The sequence below is a fragment of the Pelecanus crispus genome, chromosome 1, assembly GCF_030463565.1.
Source record: "Pelecanus crispus isolate bPelCri1 chromosome 1, bPelCri1.pri, whole genome shotgun sequence".
Taxonomy (NCBI): Eukaryota; Metazoa; Chordata; class Aves; order Pelecaniformes; family Pelecanidae; genus Pelecanus; species Pelecanus crispus.
In genome coordinates, this window is record NC_134643.1 from 204,479,322 (window position 1) to 204,496,654 (window position 17,333).

Here is a 17,333-nt window from a genome sequence, read left to right on the forward strand (position 1 = left end):
TGTTGGCTGGAGCACTCTTCAAGAACATTGAGAGCGCAGAGGTGAAAGCAAGGGCAGCGCATGAGAAGGAAGGAGTGCATTTAGCTGCTGCTTGGGCTTGCAGGCTGACAGGGCTGATGGCTTACAGTCGACAATACTTTTAGCGTACTGTAAACACAGTTCACCTGAGGGTTAATTTCTGAAGAAAAAGTAAACATGAAACCAGAAGCTGCCATTCTTTCTTGGTCCTGTTTTGGAGCACTTTCCCTGACTTTGATCTGACAGCTTGAACCTAAAGCGAACTTCACTTCGTCTACTAGCTAACAACATCTGTGAATTGATTTTCTGTTCTCCAGGCAATTCCTACTGAGGCAAAAACACTGACCACAACAGGAAATAATTTGTGGACAGGCGAAAGAGTAAGCTGATGGAGAAAATCATGTTCATGAAAATAACCAGCTCCATGTCATGGGCTTAAAATGGGAAAGACACGCAGGAACGCCAGCATTCAGCATTGCCCCTACCGGATAATTTCATTCCCAAAAGCTCTTGGGTCAGCCTTCTCCCAGAGAGATAAAATCTGCAAGAGTAAGAGCTTCTCACAGGCCAAGATGTATGTATCTGCAGCAATCCCGTCCCAAAGCGAACATCTCCGGGTGGATAATAATGCACTCGGTGAGGTCAGTGTAAAATGCCGCAGTTCTACACTGCTTTGCATTTATGAAGCACGAAGTGTTTTGTCAACAAAATTTCTATTGACAAATTTTTGTAAAGTCGTAGCTGGAAAGTATTAGCTTCCATATTGTATGTGAGGACACCGAAGTACAGTGAGATTCAATGGCTTAGCATTATTTACGATCTTTGAAATAACACCCAAATTCCCCATCCTGTATGCTAGCCAACTCTGTATGGCAGAGTGCTTTAGATGCACATTTAGGGCTGTTTTTCACAGACCTTTGAGGTACTGGAGACCATTTCTTATGCAGTAGGTCTTCCCAAAACTCCATACATCCTCATGCCAGGGAAGTTCTGCCCCATTTAAAAGAGCCTCACCTTGAGGCTCACCTAGTAGAGAAGGCAACCCATTAAGATGTGGCAACCACTGTTAGCTACGCCTGATTGAGACCAGCATCTGTAAAGATCGAGGGGCTTCTTTTCAGTTTATTGTTTACCCTTTAATCTCATTCCTTCTTTGCCTGTCCTTGGAAGGTAAACTCTCACGGTTGCGAATGTTTTGCACAGAAAGGCGATGCGCTGTAAGAGTTAAGTGGTTTATCGATTAATCTTTCCTCTATTTCTTTTTTTAATCCTTGATTTACCAGACATTTTAAGTTGAGAAGGAATGACATCTTTGGTGAAGAGGCTGGCAGCACGCCACAGCGATGAAATACGCCCTTGCACCTGGAACAAAGGAGCCTGGTTAGGGATCCTGATGCCAGCGGGGGCTGTGTTGGGATGCTGTATGTGCCTAAAATGTCAGTAAAACAGTAGTTTCAGATAGACACCTTCAAAAAAAAAACCCCAGGCTCTGACTTTATCGTCTCTTAGGCGATGATTCACACTGGGGACATGGAGTGGTGAGAGGCTGTGTTACCGGAGGAGTAGCGCTTCGCCGAGGTGCCGACGGCTGCAGGAAGTGAGGCAGTGGGGAACCAGACCGAGTCCGTGTAGAACCTCCAAAACGGGACAACAACGCGGGGCCGGGCCGGGCCGGGCCGGGCCGGGGCTCCCGCTGCCCCCGGGAAGCCGTTGTTACCGCAAGCGGCGGCGCGCAGGCGGTCAGGACCCGGCTCCGCACCCCGCCTCGACCCCGGTGGCGTTAGCGGAGGAGCCCGGTAGGCGCCCGGGGCCGTCGGGCCTCTGCGGCCCCGCAGGCCGGGGTCCCCCGGGGCGTGGGGTCAGCGGGGGCCGCGGCGGGGCCGGCCCTCCGCCGTGCCGGGCGGGGAAGGGGAGGCAGCCGCCGCGGCCGGAGGGGCTGCCTTTGGCCCCGGCCCTGAGGGACGCGGGGTGGAGGAGGCGGCAGCAGCCGCCGCGGCGCCGAGCCGCCTCCTCGGGAGGGCACCGGCGGGGAGCCCGGCCCGGCGAGGGCTCAGCGCCTCGCCCGCCCCCACAGCCAGGCCGCGGCGGTGCCAGCGGCCGCCGCCGCAGCGCAGCGTCTGCGTGAGGGGGGGCCCATGGCCAGCCCGCCGCCGCCGCCGCCGCCGCCGCCGCCCTAGCCGGCCGCGGGCTTCGCCTGCCGCCCCGGCCGCAGGATGCCGAACAGGGCCGGCCTGGACACGGCGCTGAGGATGTCCCTGCGGCGGAAATCCTCCAAGATCCACTCCTCGGCCGGTGAGGAACGGGCGAGGCGAGGCGAGGCGAGGCGGGAGGGAGCGGCGGGGAGCGGAGGCGCCGCGGCGGCGGAAGGAGCGAGGGGAAGGGAGACGGCGCCTCCGCGGCCCGGCCGCCCGGCCCCGCCGCCCGCGCCCCCTCCGCCGCCGCCCTCGCCGCGGTGTTTGGCGGCTGCGGCGGCGGGGAGCCGGCAGTGCCGCCCCCGCCCCCGGGCCCCTGCGCGGGCAGGAGCTGCCGCCGAGCCCAGGGCTCACCGGGCCGCGGCGGGGGCAGGACAGCGCTGCCCGCCCGGCCGCCGCGCCCCTGGGCACCGGGCACCCTGCCCCCGCCTGCGCACCCCGGCCACTGCACTGCGCCCCTCGGGGCCTCCCCGCGCCCCGCAGCGCCCGTGCATCCCGCTGGGCACCCAGCCCATGGGGCACCCTGCCCCCGGCACCCACACCCCACAGCGCACCCAACCCACGGGGCACCCTGCCCCCCAGCATCCACACCCCACAGCGCACCCAGTCCCCCCAGCACCCACACCCCACTGGGCACCCACCCCACGGGGCACCCTGCCCCCAGCACCCACACCCCACTGGGCACCTGGCCCGCAGGGCACCCTGCCCCCAGCACCCACTCCCCACAGCGCACCCACCCCACGGGGCACCCAGTCCCCCCAGCACCCACACCCCACTGGGCACCCAGCCCACAGGGCCCCCTGCCCCCCAGCACCCGCACCCCACAGCCCCACAGGGCCCCCTGCCCCCAGCACCCACACGCCACAGTGCACCCACCCCACTGGGCACCCAGTCCCCCCAGCACCCACACCCCACAGGGCACCCTGCCCCCAGCACCCACACCCCACAGCGCACCCAGCCCACGGGACCCCCCTGCCCCCCAGCACCCACACCCCACAGGGCCCCCTGCCCCCCAGCACCCACACCCCACAAGGCCCCCTGCCCCCAGCACCCACACCCCACAGTGCACCCAGCCCACGGGACCCCCTGCCCCCCAGCACCCACACCCCACTGGGCACCCAGCCCACAGGGCCCCCTGCCCCCCAGCACCCGCACCCCACAGCCCCACAGGGCCCCCTGCCCCCAGCACCCACACGCCACAGTGCACCCACCCCACTGGGCACCCAGTCCCCCCAGCACCCACACCCCACAGGGCACCCTGCCCCCAGCACCCACACCCCACAGCGCACCCAGCCCACGGGACCCCCCTGCCCCCCAGCACCCACACCCCACAGGGCCCCCTGCCCCCCAGCACCCACACCCCACAAGGCCCCCTGCCCCCAGCACCCACACCCCACAGTGCACCCAGCCCACGGGACCCCCTGCCCCCCAGCACCCACACCCCACAGGGCCCCCTGCCCCCCAGCACCCACACCCCACAAGGCCCCCTGCCCCCAGCACCCACACCCCACAGTGCACCCAGCCCACGGGACCCCCTGCCCCCCAGCACCCACACCCCACTGGGCACCCAGCCCACAGGGCCCCCTGCCCCCCAGCACCCGCACCCCACAGCCCCACAGGGCCCCCTGCCCCCAGCACCCACACCCCACAGGGCCCCCTGCCCCCAGCACCCACACCCCACAGCGCACCCAGCCCACGGGACCCCCTGCCCCCCAGCACCCACACCCCACAGGGCCCCGTGCCCCCCAGCACCCACACCCCACAGGGCCCCCTGCCCCCAGCACCCACACCCCACAGCGCACCCAGCCCACGGGACCCCCTGCCCCCCAGCACCCACACCCCACAGGGCCCCCTGCCCCCCAGCACCCACACCCCACTGGGCACCCAGCCCCCCGAGCACCCACAGCCCTCAGGGCCCCGCACTCCACGGGCCGGGCCGCCCTGGCCCCGCTGCTGCGCAGGCGTTGCCAGCCCTGTCCCTGAGCCGCTGGGGTCAGGGCAGGTGGTGGGCAGCCTTCAGCGGACACTGGGTGCTGCCTTCTCTCGATAGCACTGCTGAGGAGGCAAGGTGTTGTCCTCCTCCTTTCTCTTGGTTCTGATAGTTGTGGACAGGAAAATTCCTTGGTGCGCATCTGGTCAGAGAGTAATACTGCCAGCGGAGGCGAGGGGAGGCCGGGGTGCCCTGCACCCCACCGAGCCGGTCAGGGGCCTCTCTCCTGTGGTCAGGAGTGGGGAGAGCACCGGCACTGCAGTGAGCTTGCAGAGAGATAGACTATCAGGTTTCTCAAGAGGTTCGTTTAAGAAAACGCTTTCCAACTCGTTCATAAGAAAACAGGCAAAAATGGAGTACTTTGAAGGTGTCATTCTGGTCCCAAAGGAATTCCACTGATTTTGGTAGGACCAAGGTGCATTCAGAATTCACTTGTGGTATCTGTTTTACTTAAGGATAGCTGCAGCCTCAGTGACATTGCCTGTGACTTACAGACAGGTCCAGTAAAAGGCTGACACTCGTTCCTGTGCATAATATTTAAGTGCCTAGTACAGTCTTTGCGGTGAGTAAAGGTGCAGTATGATGCTCCTTCAGCACTTCTTACTTGAATAAAGAATGTGCTTTTGAAGCACATTTCCTGATCAGCTCTACTTCGGGTTAAATCTCAGAGCACCTTGGAGAGCATTTGCTGGGTTGCTTTTGGATGATGCTGAACTGGAAGATATCTTCCAGGTGCTCATGGCTGTTCAGCCCATGGAACCAGACTACAGCTGGCTTGAAGGAGAAGCCACCTTCCCTTTGGCTCCTCTGAACAACCTGGTCACTCTACTAATATTCCCCTGTTTGGCCTCACTGCTTGCTAATAAGGACAGAACCTCAGGGACTTCTGCATAGCTGCTGAAGTAAGCAGGATGCTAAGCAAAGAGGTGTGTAATGCTAGCTCCTAGGAAATGGTAAGGCTTCAGACAAGGATTTAGCACATTACCAGCTTTACTTATCCTCAGCGTAAGCCATTCAGATGAAACAGTTGCAGTTAAGCAGATTCCACTCTCCAGTTGTGTCCACTTCTGCAGTCCAATATGAAATCCTGTCCTGTGGCAGGAAGGCTCCTTTCCCAGAGCTGTAGTCCGGCAGATCTGTTTGCGACCTAATGTTTGGCATCCAAACTTAGGTGCCCTTACCCATAACCAGCCCGTCAGATGCTCAGTGCTTGGCACTTGGAGAATGTTTGGCTTGAACATGGGATACCTCTGGAGTTTAAGCTTCAGCTTTTGTAAATCATACTTGTGGATCTAGGTGGTTAGGTTGCACCTCAACTGAGGTGCCTCATGCCTGAGGCACCCAGATCTTATAGCTAGGATTTATCTATACACAGCTTTAGACTTTTACATGTTCCCTTCATTTCATGTAAGTGAAATCCAAGTTAGATGATACTTTGAAGAAAGATGGGGCTTGCTGGTTAGCATTAAGCTCACTGCTTCTCAGTTGTTGAACAATATATTTCCTATTTAGAATATTTTTGTGAAGGAAAACAGAGTAATATCTAGTATAGGTATAGGTATATATAATGCCTATAAAAATTACATAATAGAGGTTTGTGTAACTTGTTACATAGACTTATTAAAAGTATATGATTGTAGTTGGCTTAGGACACCAGAGCCAATTCTGGTGGCTTAGGACAACCAGAGCCAATCTCTCCACCACCCCAGAGAGAAGGTCCAGCCTTCCGCCTTCCTGCGTGTTCCCATTGCCTTGCTTGCGTCAACATTAGCCATCAGAGGGTTACGTGGTCACCTGGATCAGCGCTGATGTGGCTCACTACCAGCCTGTGTGATCTCAGATGGCAGCAGGGAGCGGACACAGAAAGGCAGGAGCACTCTGCTTTTCACAGCATGCTGTGGTTGGTGAGCTGAGCGGCTGGCTGCGTGGGCCGAAGAGGTTCTTACCGAGGGGCTCTGGGCTGTGTGAACCCAACTGTAAAAGCACACGTTTCAGCTGAAAATCAGTTCAGATGTGGTTGTGTGGTGGCACTGCAAAATCTGAAGACCTCTCCTGAGCTGAATGGTGTGGAGAGGGGATTGGTCACCTTTTGTCATCCTTAGGTAGGGTCAGGAAACCCTGCCTTCATCCACAGCGGTTTCCTTGGCACCTATGTAACAGAATATTCTACCTTCTTTCCTTTTTAGAAAAGAAGACATTTCCTGCTTTAAATACTTGTAGTTTGTTTGCTAGTCCTGTTTACTTTTGAGGGAGTTTTGGTAATCTTAAAGTATTAGCTTTTAGTTTGGGTCACAGAGATTTCTTTTCGACTATGTAAAGTCTTTCAGTAGCTTATAGATGTTCTTCTTTAGTCAAGAAGAACAGTACCTCTGTGATGGTCTAATGATGTCTTTTCACATTGCATCCAGTGGTGATTTTCTACCCTCTTGCATTTTGTAGTGTGGCTTCCACATGTGCTAATACAGTATAAAATGTAATTGGTATATTTGGTAGAGGTTTAAACCTGCTCTGCACCTGTACAAAAGACTTCACAGAAAAGCAGATGATGTGAAAAGGAGAATTTAGAGATGGCGAGTCACCTCCTGCCACTGAAATCATCAGTCCTCTTCTTTTTTATGCATTTGCTCATTAATTGATTTTTTTTTTTGCTTTGTACAACTAAATCTTTTTATTGCTGTAATGTTGTACCAGCTGAGCTAAATTGATCAGATTTAAATTATTCTCAAAGTAGTCTCCAGCTCTTCACTGTTGGAACCACAGACATCAAAGACTAACTTGTTCTTCTCCTTCCTGCCTCCTTAAAGTCACTAAAAATAAGCAACTGTCAATAACACATTGGATGATTACACAATAGCATTTTTATTTTTAGGGCAAAAGTTTGAATTCCAACTTTAGAATGGATTAAAGGTACAAATGATCTTGATGTCATTTGCTGTGGTCCTTTTCAACTGCTCAGTGGCGCACATCAGCAAGAAGAAATATTTTTAGTGTAAAGGTAGTGACAGAATCTTCTCCCAGGACATGAGGTGCTGAAATATAAATGTCATTTTATGGTATGAAACCATACTCCTTTTACATCTTTTCCATCTATGTTTCCCCTGAAATATTCGCTTATATTTTATGCTCTGCATTTGGTCTTTAGAACAGTGGCTGTCTCTTGGAGTCTTACTCCCTTCTGATTGTAAAGGATCCATCTCTTTCTTTTGTCAGAGGAGTGTCTGTCTAAGAACCTCTTTGGGCTAGATCCTATTTTTGTGCTGTGATAGTATGTTACCATGAGTGCAACTGTTGGGCAGTGTCATAGGGAGCAGTTATAATTGCACACAGGCACTTGCATTTTGCTCAAAGCTTTCATCTGTAGTCATTTACCGGTTAGACATAATTCCTATAGATGTATGTAAACCACACAGTAGCTATAGGTGAAATACTTCGTCAGCTTTGCACTATTTACATATCTCTGTTGTTGCTTCAAAGAAGGTGTCTTTTGGTATTGCAGAGGGCAGGTTCAGACAGTGTAAGAAGCACAGTGAGGGCTCAAGCTTTCACTGTGAAGCTCACTCAAGTCACCTGTACCCATGGGATATCTACATTGTCTTTTGCAGGCAGATCAGCAGTTCTCCTGAATGCATTTTTAAGCAAACACACCCTGTGAAAGGGGTCAGCACAGTGCTGAGCTAACAGATTCCTAAAATATTAACATTTAAATATTTAAGTAAAAGCAAGAGCCCTATTCTGCTCTGAGAAATGTACCTGGCAGGTGTAATGACAGTGGGCACTGAGCAGACGGGTGTACTTCCTCAGCAAATGCATTTAATGCCCATTAACATTATGGAAAGTTACAGAAACACCTAGTAAGACAATTGCAACCATAGTGTTGGCACATAGAAATTCTACCCTATGATGAGAATTTTTTCCAGGTGCAGACTAAAGTACATGTGTGTTTATGCACACACTCAAACTGTGTGGTGGTAATTCCATGTAAGTGTTAGAGAGCTCCTGTTCCTTTTCATCCATGTTTAACCATAGCGTAGTATAATGTGCAGCTTATTCAATCACATCAAAGGCCCAATCCTATTTCCATAAACACCAGTGACAATTACGCCTTTTCAGCAAGCCCTCATCACAATAAACCCCATGTTTTACGTTACTATGTTTTTATAGTAGCACAAAGTGGAGCCTTCTCAAGCAGTGCGTGTGATCTTGCTCAACTGTAAAGCGAGGTGGTGACAGTGACGGGGCTAACTGGAGGCCAGCCTGAACTTCTGCTGTCTTGGGTAACTCACTTAAAGCTTGCCTGGCTGTGACAGTTAGTTTGCATTAGGATAGGAGGGAATTTAAAATACATCTGCTTACGACACTGAATTAGAAAAAGATGTTGTATACACATTTACTGTGGGATAATTTCATATATAAACAAGGTCCTAAGTAGTGTGGCAGAAGAAACACTTTTTTGCCTTACTGTGATGGGGGAGGTGACATCATGAATAAATCCATTAAAGATCAAACTACTCAGATGATGGGGAACACAGTTATTTAGGAGTTAGTTGAAGAGATTTAACTAACCTTCAGTTTTTAAGATTAAATTAAATTAAATTTATTTAATAAAAATAAAAATTTCCACCCCACTGTATAGCCAATATATGAACTCTCATGTTATTTGACTGTATTCATAACTCCATTGAAAACAGACACATGTACTGTCTATTTATAGGAACTATTTAATTCCTTCTCTGCTCCACTCTCTCTCCACAGCACTTTTGTTTCAGATTTTAGTTCCCTAGCAGTATCTGCTTTTAGTGTACTTCCCTGTGCTGGGTGAGTCAGTATCCTCATTTTCTGGGTAGATCTAAAAGTACTGCCTTGCTAGCGTGATTTGGCAGTAATGCTGTTGTAATTCCATGCAGGATTAAAACATCTGTCAGTAAAATGATTGCAGGGAAACCTGCTTGTCTGTTCAGGGTCCTAGAGTATCTCTAAGACGATGAAACTGCACTTACTGAGTACTGAAAGGATAGTTGTTCAGTACTGCATTTTCATTGCCATGAGGTTTGAGTACGGTCTTGAACTCTGCCATTTCTGTAGGGAGTTTTTACATGGAAATCTATGGCTTCAGAAATGATGCTGATTTAAAGCGTTCCTTTTGTTTGTTTGTTTGTTTTTGATAATGAACTCTTCTTCCCTCCCCAAGAAGTTCTAAGCTGACAACTCCCATTGACTCTACATGGTGTTTTGGATGATCATCTGAAAATTGATGGCAGCATCTCAAACTGATCACTCTCCAATTAGTTACCAATTCACAAGGCATTTTTATTGGAGTGAAGACTTGCTGAGGGCCCTATAAACAACCATGTCATCCATTTCTGCTCTTCTGGAAGGCTGTCAAGTGATACTCTGTAGACTTGCTACACAGTGGTGCTCTTAGCTGCTTCATTTCCCTTTGACCGTTCTTCTCTGAGCTGTCAAGTATACCCTCTAAATTATCTTTGAATCTGAGAGGACAGATTTGCTACTTATGAAGTAATATTCTAAGTGCCTATGTTAGCTTTATTACTATAATAGATTACTGTTTCATATTTGTTTTCCTGCACCATGTTGCATTGTGGCACATTTTAATTAGTTTGTAGTAGTACAAATATCAGAATATGTTGCAGACAGTATCTGTAGAGCCTGATTGCCAACAGGTTCTTTTAAGGGATAGTTAATCACAAAGTCTTTCTTGTATGTATAGCTGGTAGAGCCGAGCAATATATTAGACTTTGAAGAGGCAGTTGAACATCTCTGCAGCAACAGCTAGCTTTCTGCTTCCAGGACAGCCATTAATTAAGTTTGGCTTGGCCTTTTCATCAACATAAATGTTTTCCTTTCAGTCTCCCATCTTTTCTAGCTAAAGCCTTTTGGAGCAGTTGCAGGTATATGAGACATGACATCTGAGAGCTTTAGATAACCTATTCTCAGCTGGTACACTCAAAGGATAACTTGTGAAAGATTGTTGACATGGTGGAAGATGGAGAAAGAAAATTAAAACTGTATAAAGGATTTTTGTTGTGTTTTTTTTTTTAAATGCAAAATAAAAAATGAAGTATCAGTATTGAAAACTTCTTATTCGAACAGTTTTTCCAGTATTTGTTTGGAAAGCTTTCAGATTTGTGATTAGCATTATTGCCACCTTTTCATAAGGAATTCTGTCTACTAGAAAAGTTCCTGGGCTGTTTCTTTCCAGCCTAAAAAGTGGATAGCTGCCTGCCTGTTTGGAAGCTCCTGGCTCTCAGACCGCTGGTTGAGACCCATGTCTCACCATGGCAGTAATTCTTGATTCTGGACATTTTTTAATTTGAATACTGGAAGCTAGAATGGAGCAGGCACACATGAAAACAGAAGATGCTAAGTTTTGTATTTCAAGCCAAGGCATGATAAGACAAAGCTGACATGATACAGATTTTAATGACTGATCCAATCAAACCACCTGTTTGCACTCAGAGAAGCAACATAATCCATGTAGACAGAATGTCACATACATGTATATGACATTCAGAGGAGGTTTTTGAGACAGCTAGGGGTGTTTCTTAGCAATGTAGTTGTCCTTGCAGTAAGCACTAAAACCAGTTTAAATTGGAAAGAACATGAAGTGTCAGTAAATTAGTCTCAATACCTTCATGTTGTGATGAAGAATCACAGGACATACTGTAGGTTTTTTAATACATTCCCACTGCTTTCCAACCTCACATAGGATATTTTTGTTATTTTTAGTTCTAATTAACACCTGGGAAATTGTTGCACTGGGTCATCAGTGCAAAGTGCAAATGAACGAGAACTTGTCTTCCACTTGACTAAAATGGAAGAGCCATGATTGGGTCAGATGTGTAATTCATAACAGATCTGACAAAGTATGTCAGTTTGTTTTAGATAAGGGTTTGGTCTGATGAATCTACCTTCTTTTAGAGTGTTGTAAATTGGTATTAACACAACTAAAATTAGTGTATAGGTTCTACTAGGGAGAGAAGGCAGTCTTGTTTAAAACAGACTGGAAGGTCTTGATTTTTAATTCCTAATCTCTCGAATGCAGATGACCAAACTCATTTATTTGATTTCATTAAATAGGTAGGTAATTGTAAAGACTGAAAGCAGAAGTGTTTATCTCCTTACAATAACACCACCCTGACTCATTTGCTACTTTGAATAGAAGGAGGGCTCAGGTGTTATCTCCTGCTGACCCAGCACTGTTCTGCCTATTCATAGGAAGCACAGTGAAGGCAATCTAACATCCTGTGCCTGTGAGATCTAGGAACATTCAACCCGATGCTTATAAAAAGAATATATGAAACAAATACCTCAGGCTTTTGTGTGCCTTTAAATACTCTAAGCAGACGTCACCTTAACTTAATAGATACAGTTTATTTGTAAATGGGAAACAAAAGATGCTGAAAGAATATGTGCAAAGCCAACAGCATCCATCATAACTCTGAAGCAGAAACAGAGGTCACATCTGCATTTGTCATATCAGTTACACAGATGGGAATCGGGACTTGACCTGGAAGCTTTAAACTGAAAGCCAGTTGTCATTTGCTCAACATCACTGGGAAGGCTCAGCATAGCTCCTGCTTCAGTGGTCCTGTGGCTACTGAACTGAAATCCATTGACCTCAATCCTGGTGCCTTGTTTTGAAGAGGCACAGAAAGGGGAATTAAGGTATGTGGGTGCTCCCCAGACTGGGGAGAGGAACAATCCTCCTTTACAGATTAACAGTCAAATCTTGTTCCCAGAGTTTCACTAATGCAAGACTGCACCTGGAAGCCATCCTTGTGCCATTTGTCTGCCTGGTCGTAGGGGGAAAAAGAGCTTTTGTAAGAGCTTACCAGACAGACAGGAGGAGAGAGTGCTATCCTTCTCCCTCCCTGCCACCAATCAAACTCATCCTAATCCTGCGCTGCCTGAAGAGTGGGGACTCTTCACTCCTTAACTAAAATCCTGACCCTTGCTGAAGTTTTCCCAGAATCTTCAGTAAGTAAAAATGTTCTTACCCTCCATTTCCAATGAAAGTAATTTTATTTACAAATCTGAAATTTGCTTATCTGATCTTTCAAAAGATTTTAAACCCTCCAAATCTTCATTAGGGTAGCAAAAGGCGGTGATCAGTGTTCAGAAAGGAGTGGCTAGAAAGATCTGAAAGATTTGAGGAGAAAGAGTTGATTTCTTACAGAAAAAGCAAAAAGATTTTGGGGGTTGGGGTCCCAAATTAAGATACTTCAGGAAAGTGCAGTTATTGGTAAATTTATTAACATGCAAATGTGCAAAGGAACTCATTATTTTAGAGTTATTTTAGATATGTCCCATCTTGAGAAATTGGAGTTGGACATCATTTTAGGTCTTTATATAGACTCTTGAGCCCCGATAATAGGAAGAATTAAAAACATATTTTCTGGAGAGGGTGGAGGCAATGTAATCTCATAACATACCATATAGATCCACATTACTGAAGGGGCCACTATAATTGATGTTGTGATTGTGATGAAGCTGTTCAGGACAGACTGTGTCATTTCAGTTTGGCCAACACTTCTATATTTATTGTGAGCTTCACAATATTTTGGTACTTTACTTACCAGCTACCAAACGCAAGCTTCTGTCAGCCTAGCTATCATCTAAGCAGTTAAGTTTCTGTACATATAGTCCAGAGAGAGAAAAATTATTTCAACTAGAGAATAGTGCTGGTGCGAGAACAGACTTTCACAGAAATTTAGTCTGAAAGTAATAAGCCTATTTCTAAGTATCAGACAAATGTTCAGAATAGCTTTCCAGAAGGAGTGGTGGGAAAGAAATCTAGCTTGATCTCATGACTGAATTTGATCGGTGTATGTAAAGGACTATAAAAGAATCATCTAGAATAGGTGGATCTGAACTTTTCAACAGGCTTTTGCTTCTAGGTCTGCGTTTTTAAACACCAAGTAGAACGAGGAACTTCATGGGCAGAAAATAGACTGTATACAAGCATTCTGCTAAGGAAGCTGGCAGCTCATGGCTTGGACAGGCATACTCTTTGCTGGGTAAAAAACTGGCTGGGTGGCCGAGCCCAGAGAGTAGTGGTGAATGGAGTTAAATCCAGTTGGCAACCAGTCACAAGCGGTGTTCCCCAGGGCTCAGTTTTGGGGCCAGTCTTGTATGATATCTTTATCAACGATCTGGATGAAGGGTTTGAGTGTGCCCTCAGCAAGTTTGCAGATGACACCAAGTTGGGTGGGAGTGTTGATCTGCTTGAGGGTAGGATGGCTCTACCGAGGGATCTAGACAGGCTGCATCGATGGGCTGAGGCCAGCTGTAGGAGGTTCAACAAGGCCAAGTGCCGGGTCCTGCACTTGGGTCACAACAACGCCATGCAACGCTACAGGCTTGGGGAAGAGTGGCTGGAAAGCTGCCTGGCGGAGAAGGACCTGGGGGTGTTGGTCGACAGCCGGCTGAACATGAGCCAGCAGTGTGCCCAGGTGGCCAAGAAGGCCAACAGCATCCTGGCTTGTAACAGAAACAGCGTGGCCAGCAGGAGCAGGGAAGTGATTGTCCCCCTGCCCCATCCCCCCACCCCCCCACCCCCAACCTTGGCACTGGTGAGGCCATACCTGGAATACTGTGTCCAGTTTTGGGCCCCTCAATACAAGAAAGACATTGAGGTGCTGGAGCATGTCCAGAGAAGGGCAATGAAGCTGGTGAAGGGTCTGGAGCACAGGCCTTATGAGGAGCGGCTGAGGGAACTGGGGTTGTTTAGCCTGGAGAAGAGGAGGCTGAGGGGAGACCTTATCGCTCTCTACAACTACCTGAAAGGAGTCTGTGGCGAGGTGGGTGTTGGTCTCTTCTCCCAAGTAGTTAGTGATAGGACAAGAGGAAATGGGCTCAAGCTGCGCCAGGGGAGCTTTAGATTGGATATTAGGAAAAATTTCTTCATGGAAAGGGTAGTCAAGCATTGGAACAGGCTGCCCAGAGAGATGGTGGAGTCCCCATCCCTGGAGGTGTTCAAAAAACGGGCAGACGTGGCACTTTGAGACATGGTTTAGTGGGCATGGTGGTGTTGGGTTGACTGTTGGACTGATGATCTTAGAGGTCCTTTCCAACCTTAATGATTCCTAGTTTTTACTTTCATTAAAAAATAATCCAGCCACCAAGCCAGGGAGCATGAAATTACTACTCTACCCTTAATTGGATTAGTGTTGGCCTTGGTAGTGTTAGGTTAATGGTTGGACTTGATGATCTTAAAGGTCTTTTCCAACCTAAACGATTCTATGATTCTATGATCTTTGCAGGAGCAGGTTGTAAAATAGCACCCACACTTAATACCTGATTTTGATTGAACAATAACAACCATCAAACGTAGTATATTCCAGTACTTCCTTTTTACCGTGCTAGGATTGGGATGTTCTGTGCTGTCTGCTGTCATCTGAGTTTCAGATTAATTTCTTACTCAGAAATGACCAATAATTGTTTTGGAAAATAGCAAAAAGTGCATAAAGACAGTAACATGAGAAGTGTAAAATAATGGAAGAGCACGGTGGCAGAAGGGGAGGGAGCGAGTCAATATCCCTAACTGTCTTGCGAACAGGAACAAAATAAATCAGCTTCTCTGGAAGTCAAAAGAGGACAACGTGAAGTTACTACAAGCAGCACAACCATGACTGTCTGAGGGAGCAGTCTGAACTGATAAAAGAAAACGCCTATGTCCCTACAAAGCATACATAAGTAGAGAGCCTCTGCCTTTCGATTTTCTTAGTGTGTAAACTCTGAGAGTGTCCTGCTGCCTGGACTATATTTTCTGACATCCTGAATTCCAGTCAGTGTATTTTCTTGGCTCTGGAATATGGACAGCCTTTGGATACAGCCGGCAATCAAACCACAAGGGAGTTTTATACATTACCTACTCAGGTGGTAGGACAGCACGTCTCCTAACCTTCCTAATGCCAGTTTATCAAGAGCTTCCTACTGTGAGTTGTAATGTATGCTGTCATCCTAAAAATGTCCAGTAACACAGATGGTGCTTTCCCTAACTGCATGCCAGGGAGCCCTTCTATCACGGGTCTCTGTTACTGGGACTATGTACACAGCATCTTCCATACGCAGCATCTACTCAGCACCATTCCCACTGTTCTGACAGTATCTCATAGGAGATCTGCAAAATCCCAGATCCTACAGTAGATCCAAGAAGGTCTCTAGTTGCAGGATCTCCATTGAAAGCAGCTGACGAGGAAGTCTATTTTGTCTCACTTGCCATTTAAATCGCTATACATTTCCATCACTGATTCCATGCTGTCTCCCTTAAGTGTGCTTACCCACATTGGTTCTAGTAGAAGTTCAGGTTAGATGCAAAGGACGGCACGTGGCGTGGCATGGGAGAGAGCAGTAAGTGTTCCAAGCCTGAACTGCACAAGACACCTCAAAAATCCTAAACTTTCGCCATCAAGAAAGACTGTTCATCCAGGGCTCCAAAGAAGAAGAGGCTTCTGCAGTCTTCAACACTGGATGGTTTTGTTGAAGTTTTGGCCTGCCTGCTGATTACCTAAACCATTTTCTCTGAGGGCTTTTTTGCCAAAACCCCAAAGAGAGAAAAAATGGGAATAAAATAGCTGCAATAATAGGTCCAATATGATTTTGTTGAGACAGTGCAATTTTGTATTAGTGCTAAATAGCATGGGATTTAAATAATTTACTACCCCTTTTGATACTTTTTGGTTCATAAGACAGCCAGATTCCCAGACTCTGTGCACTGGCCATTCCTGCTGCTGCTGGCTGTTGTTTAAAGAGACATTAAAATCTTTTATCAGTCTATCAGTGCCATCTCCTATGTAGAGAGATCGCTGACAGCCAGAGGCAAGAGTTAATCTTACACCTTCTTCCTACTGGAACTTTTTTTTTTTTTTAATTGAAGTCCCTTGTAAGACACCCAGCACTTTACACACAGACATCTTGCTGAATTTCTGCCTCATTCTGTTATAGGCTACAAATCAAATCAGGACATCAGTTTTGCTCACTGATGAGATGATAGGATTTATATTTCTGTGGCCCAGTTCATGTCTAGACAGGGCAGATGGTTCCACTGGAGTGTACACCATCATTAATTTGGGACTCAGCAACTGTAGACAACCATATTTTTTATTTTCATCAGAATTAGTACATGAACTAGCGGTCAGTAATAAAATATTAGTACTCTAAGCAGAAGCTACAAAATTTACCGAGGTGGAGAAGGACAACAGCGGATGCGGTAGCTTCTGTCTTCACGGGGAGCTAAAGCTGTTTCACTCAGTTCCAAGTATTTTGTCATCAGTGTCTCTGGAGCAAGGGAATAATTTTAGTTATCTACTTCATAGGGTCAATATGAAGATTACAGGCAGCTACACAGTATTTGTGTGGTGCTGGGAAATAGGAGATGGTATACGAAAAGGTTTCTTTAGTCAGGTAAGTTTGCAGCCATTAGGGTTAAATTTTTTTCAAAGGTGCCATCTGGCTTTGATGGTGTCAAACATCATGAAAGCAAGTCCACATGGATATTCTGGAAAAGACAAACAAAGCATGACCTTTTATTTAATAATTTATTTCTTGTAAAGGTTTATTTTTACAAGGGCATTTTATGAGCTATATTTCTGTAGGTTTTTGGCATTATTCTTTATTAAGTAGCTTATTAACAGTGATTCTACCCCTACAAAAACAATTCTAATAAAAAAATTGATATATCATTTTTTATAGACTAAAATTTGAGAAGAGTGATTAACAACCTGAAGAAGGGGGAAGGGAAGTCCTACATTAAGAAGACTGGCAGTACTTCAACTAGAAGACTATGCTGTGACTGAGGCTATAGCCAAAAATAGAATTGGATTAACAGAAGAAGAGCAAGTAGCTAAAACTAAGGTCAAAGCAGAAATAGATACTTTAGAATTGTCTCATACACCAAAAGATAGGAAGAGATATTTAAGGAGTTTTCCTATTATATATACCTGTAAAAAGGAAAATCAGTTCACACTAAGAAGAACTGTGAAAGAAGACTCAAATAAGTAGTCAATTAAGAGATCAAGACCTAAGCTTTAAAATATGAGAAAAAACTACAGTAACCTTTTCTGGTTGTTTATATAGGTTTTAACATGTATACTATTACAAATAAAAAATAA

The 17,333-nt window shown here is 47.3% G+C and overlaps 1 protein-coding gene across 1 annotated transcript in view; it reads left to right on the forward strand.

Moving 5' to 3' along the window:
- The first annotated feature begins 2,231 nt into the window (after positions 1–2,231).
- ATP8A2 (ATPase phospholipid transporting 8A2) overlaps positions 2,232–17,333 on the forward strand; it is a 345,102-nt gene continuing 330,000 nt past the window's right edge. Inside the window, exon 1 of the mRNA XM_075708776.1 lies at positions 2,232–2,310. Coding sequence (XP_075564891.1) covers positions 2,232–2,310 — 79 coding nt within the window. The remainder of the gene's footprint in view (positions 2,311–17,333) is intronic.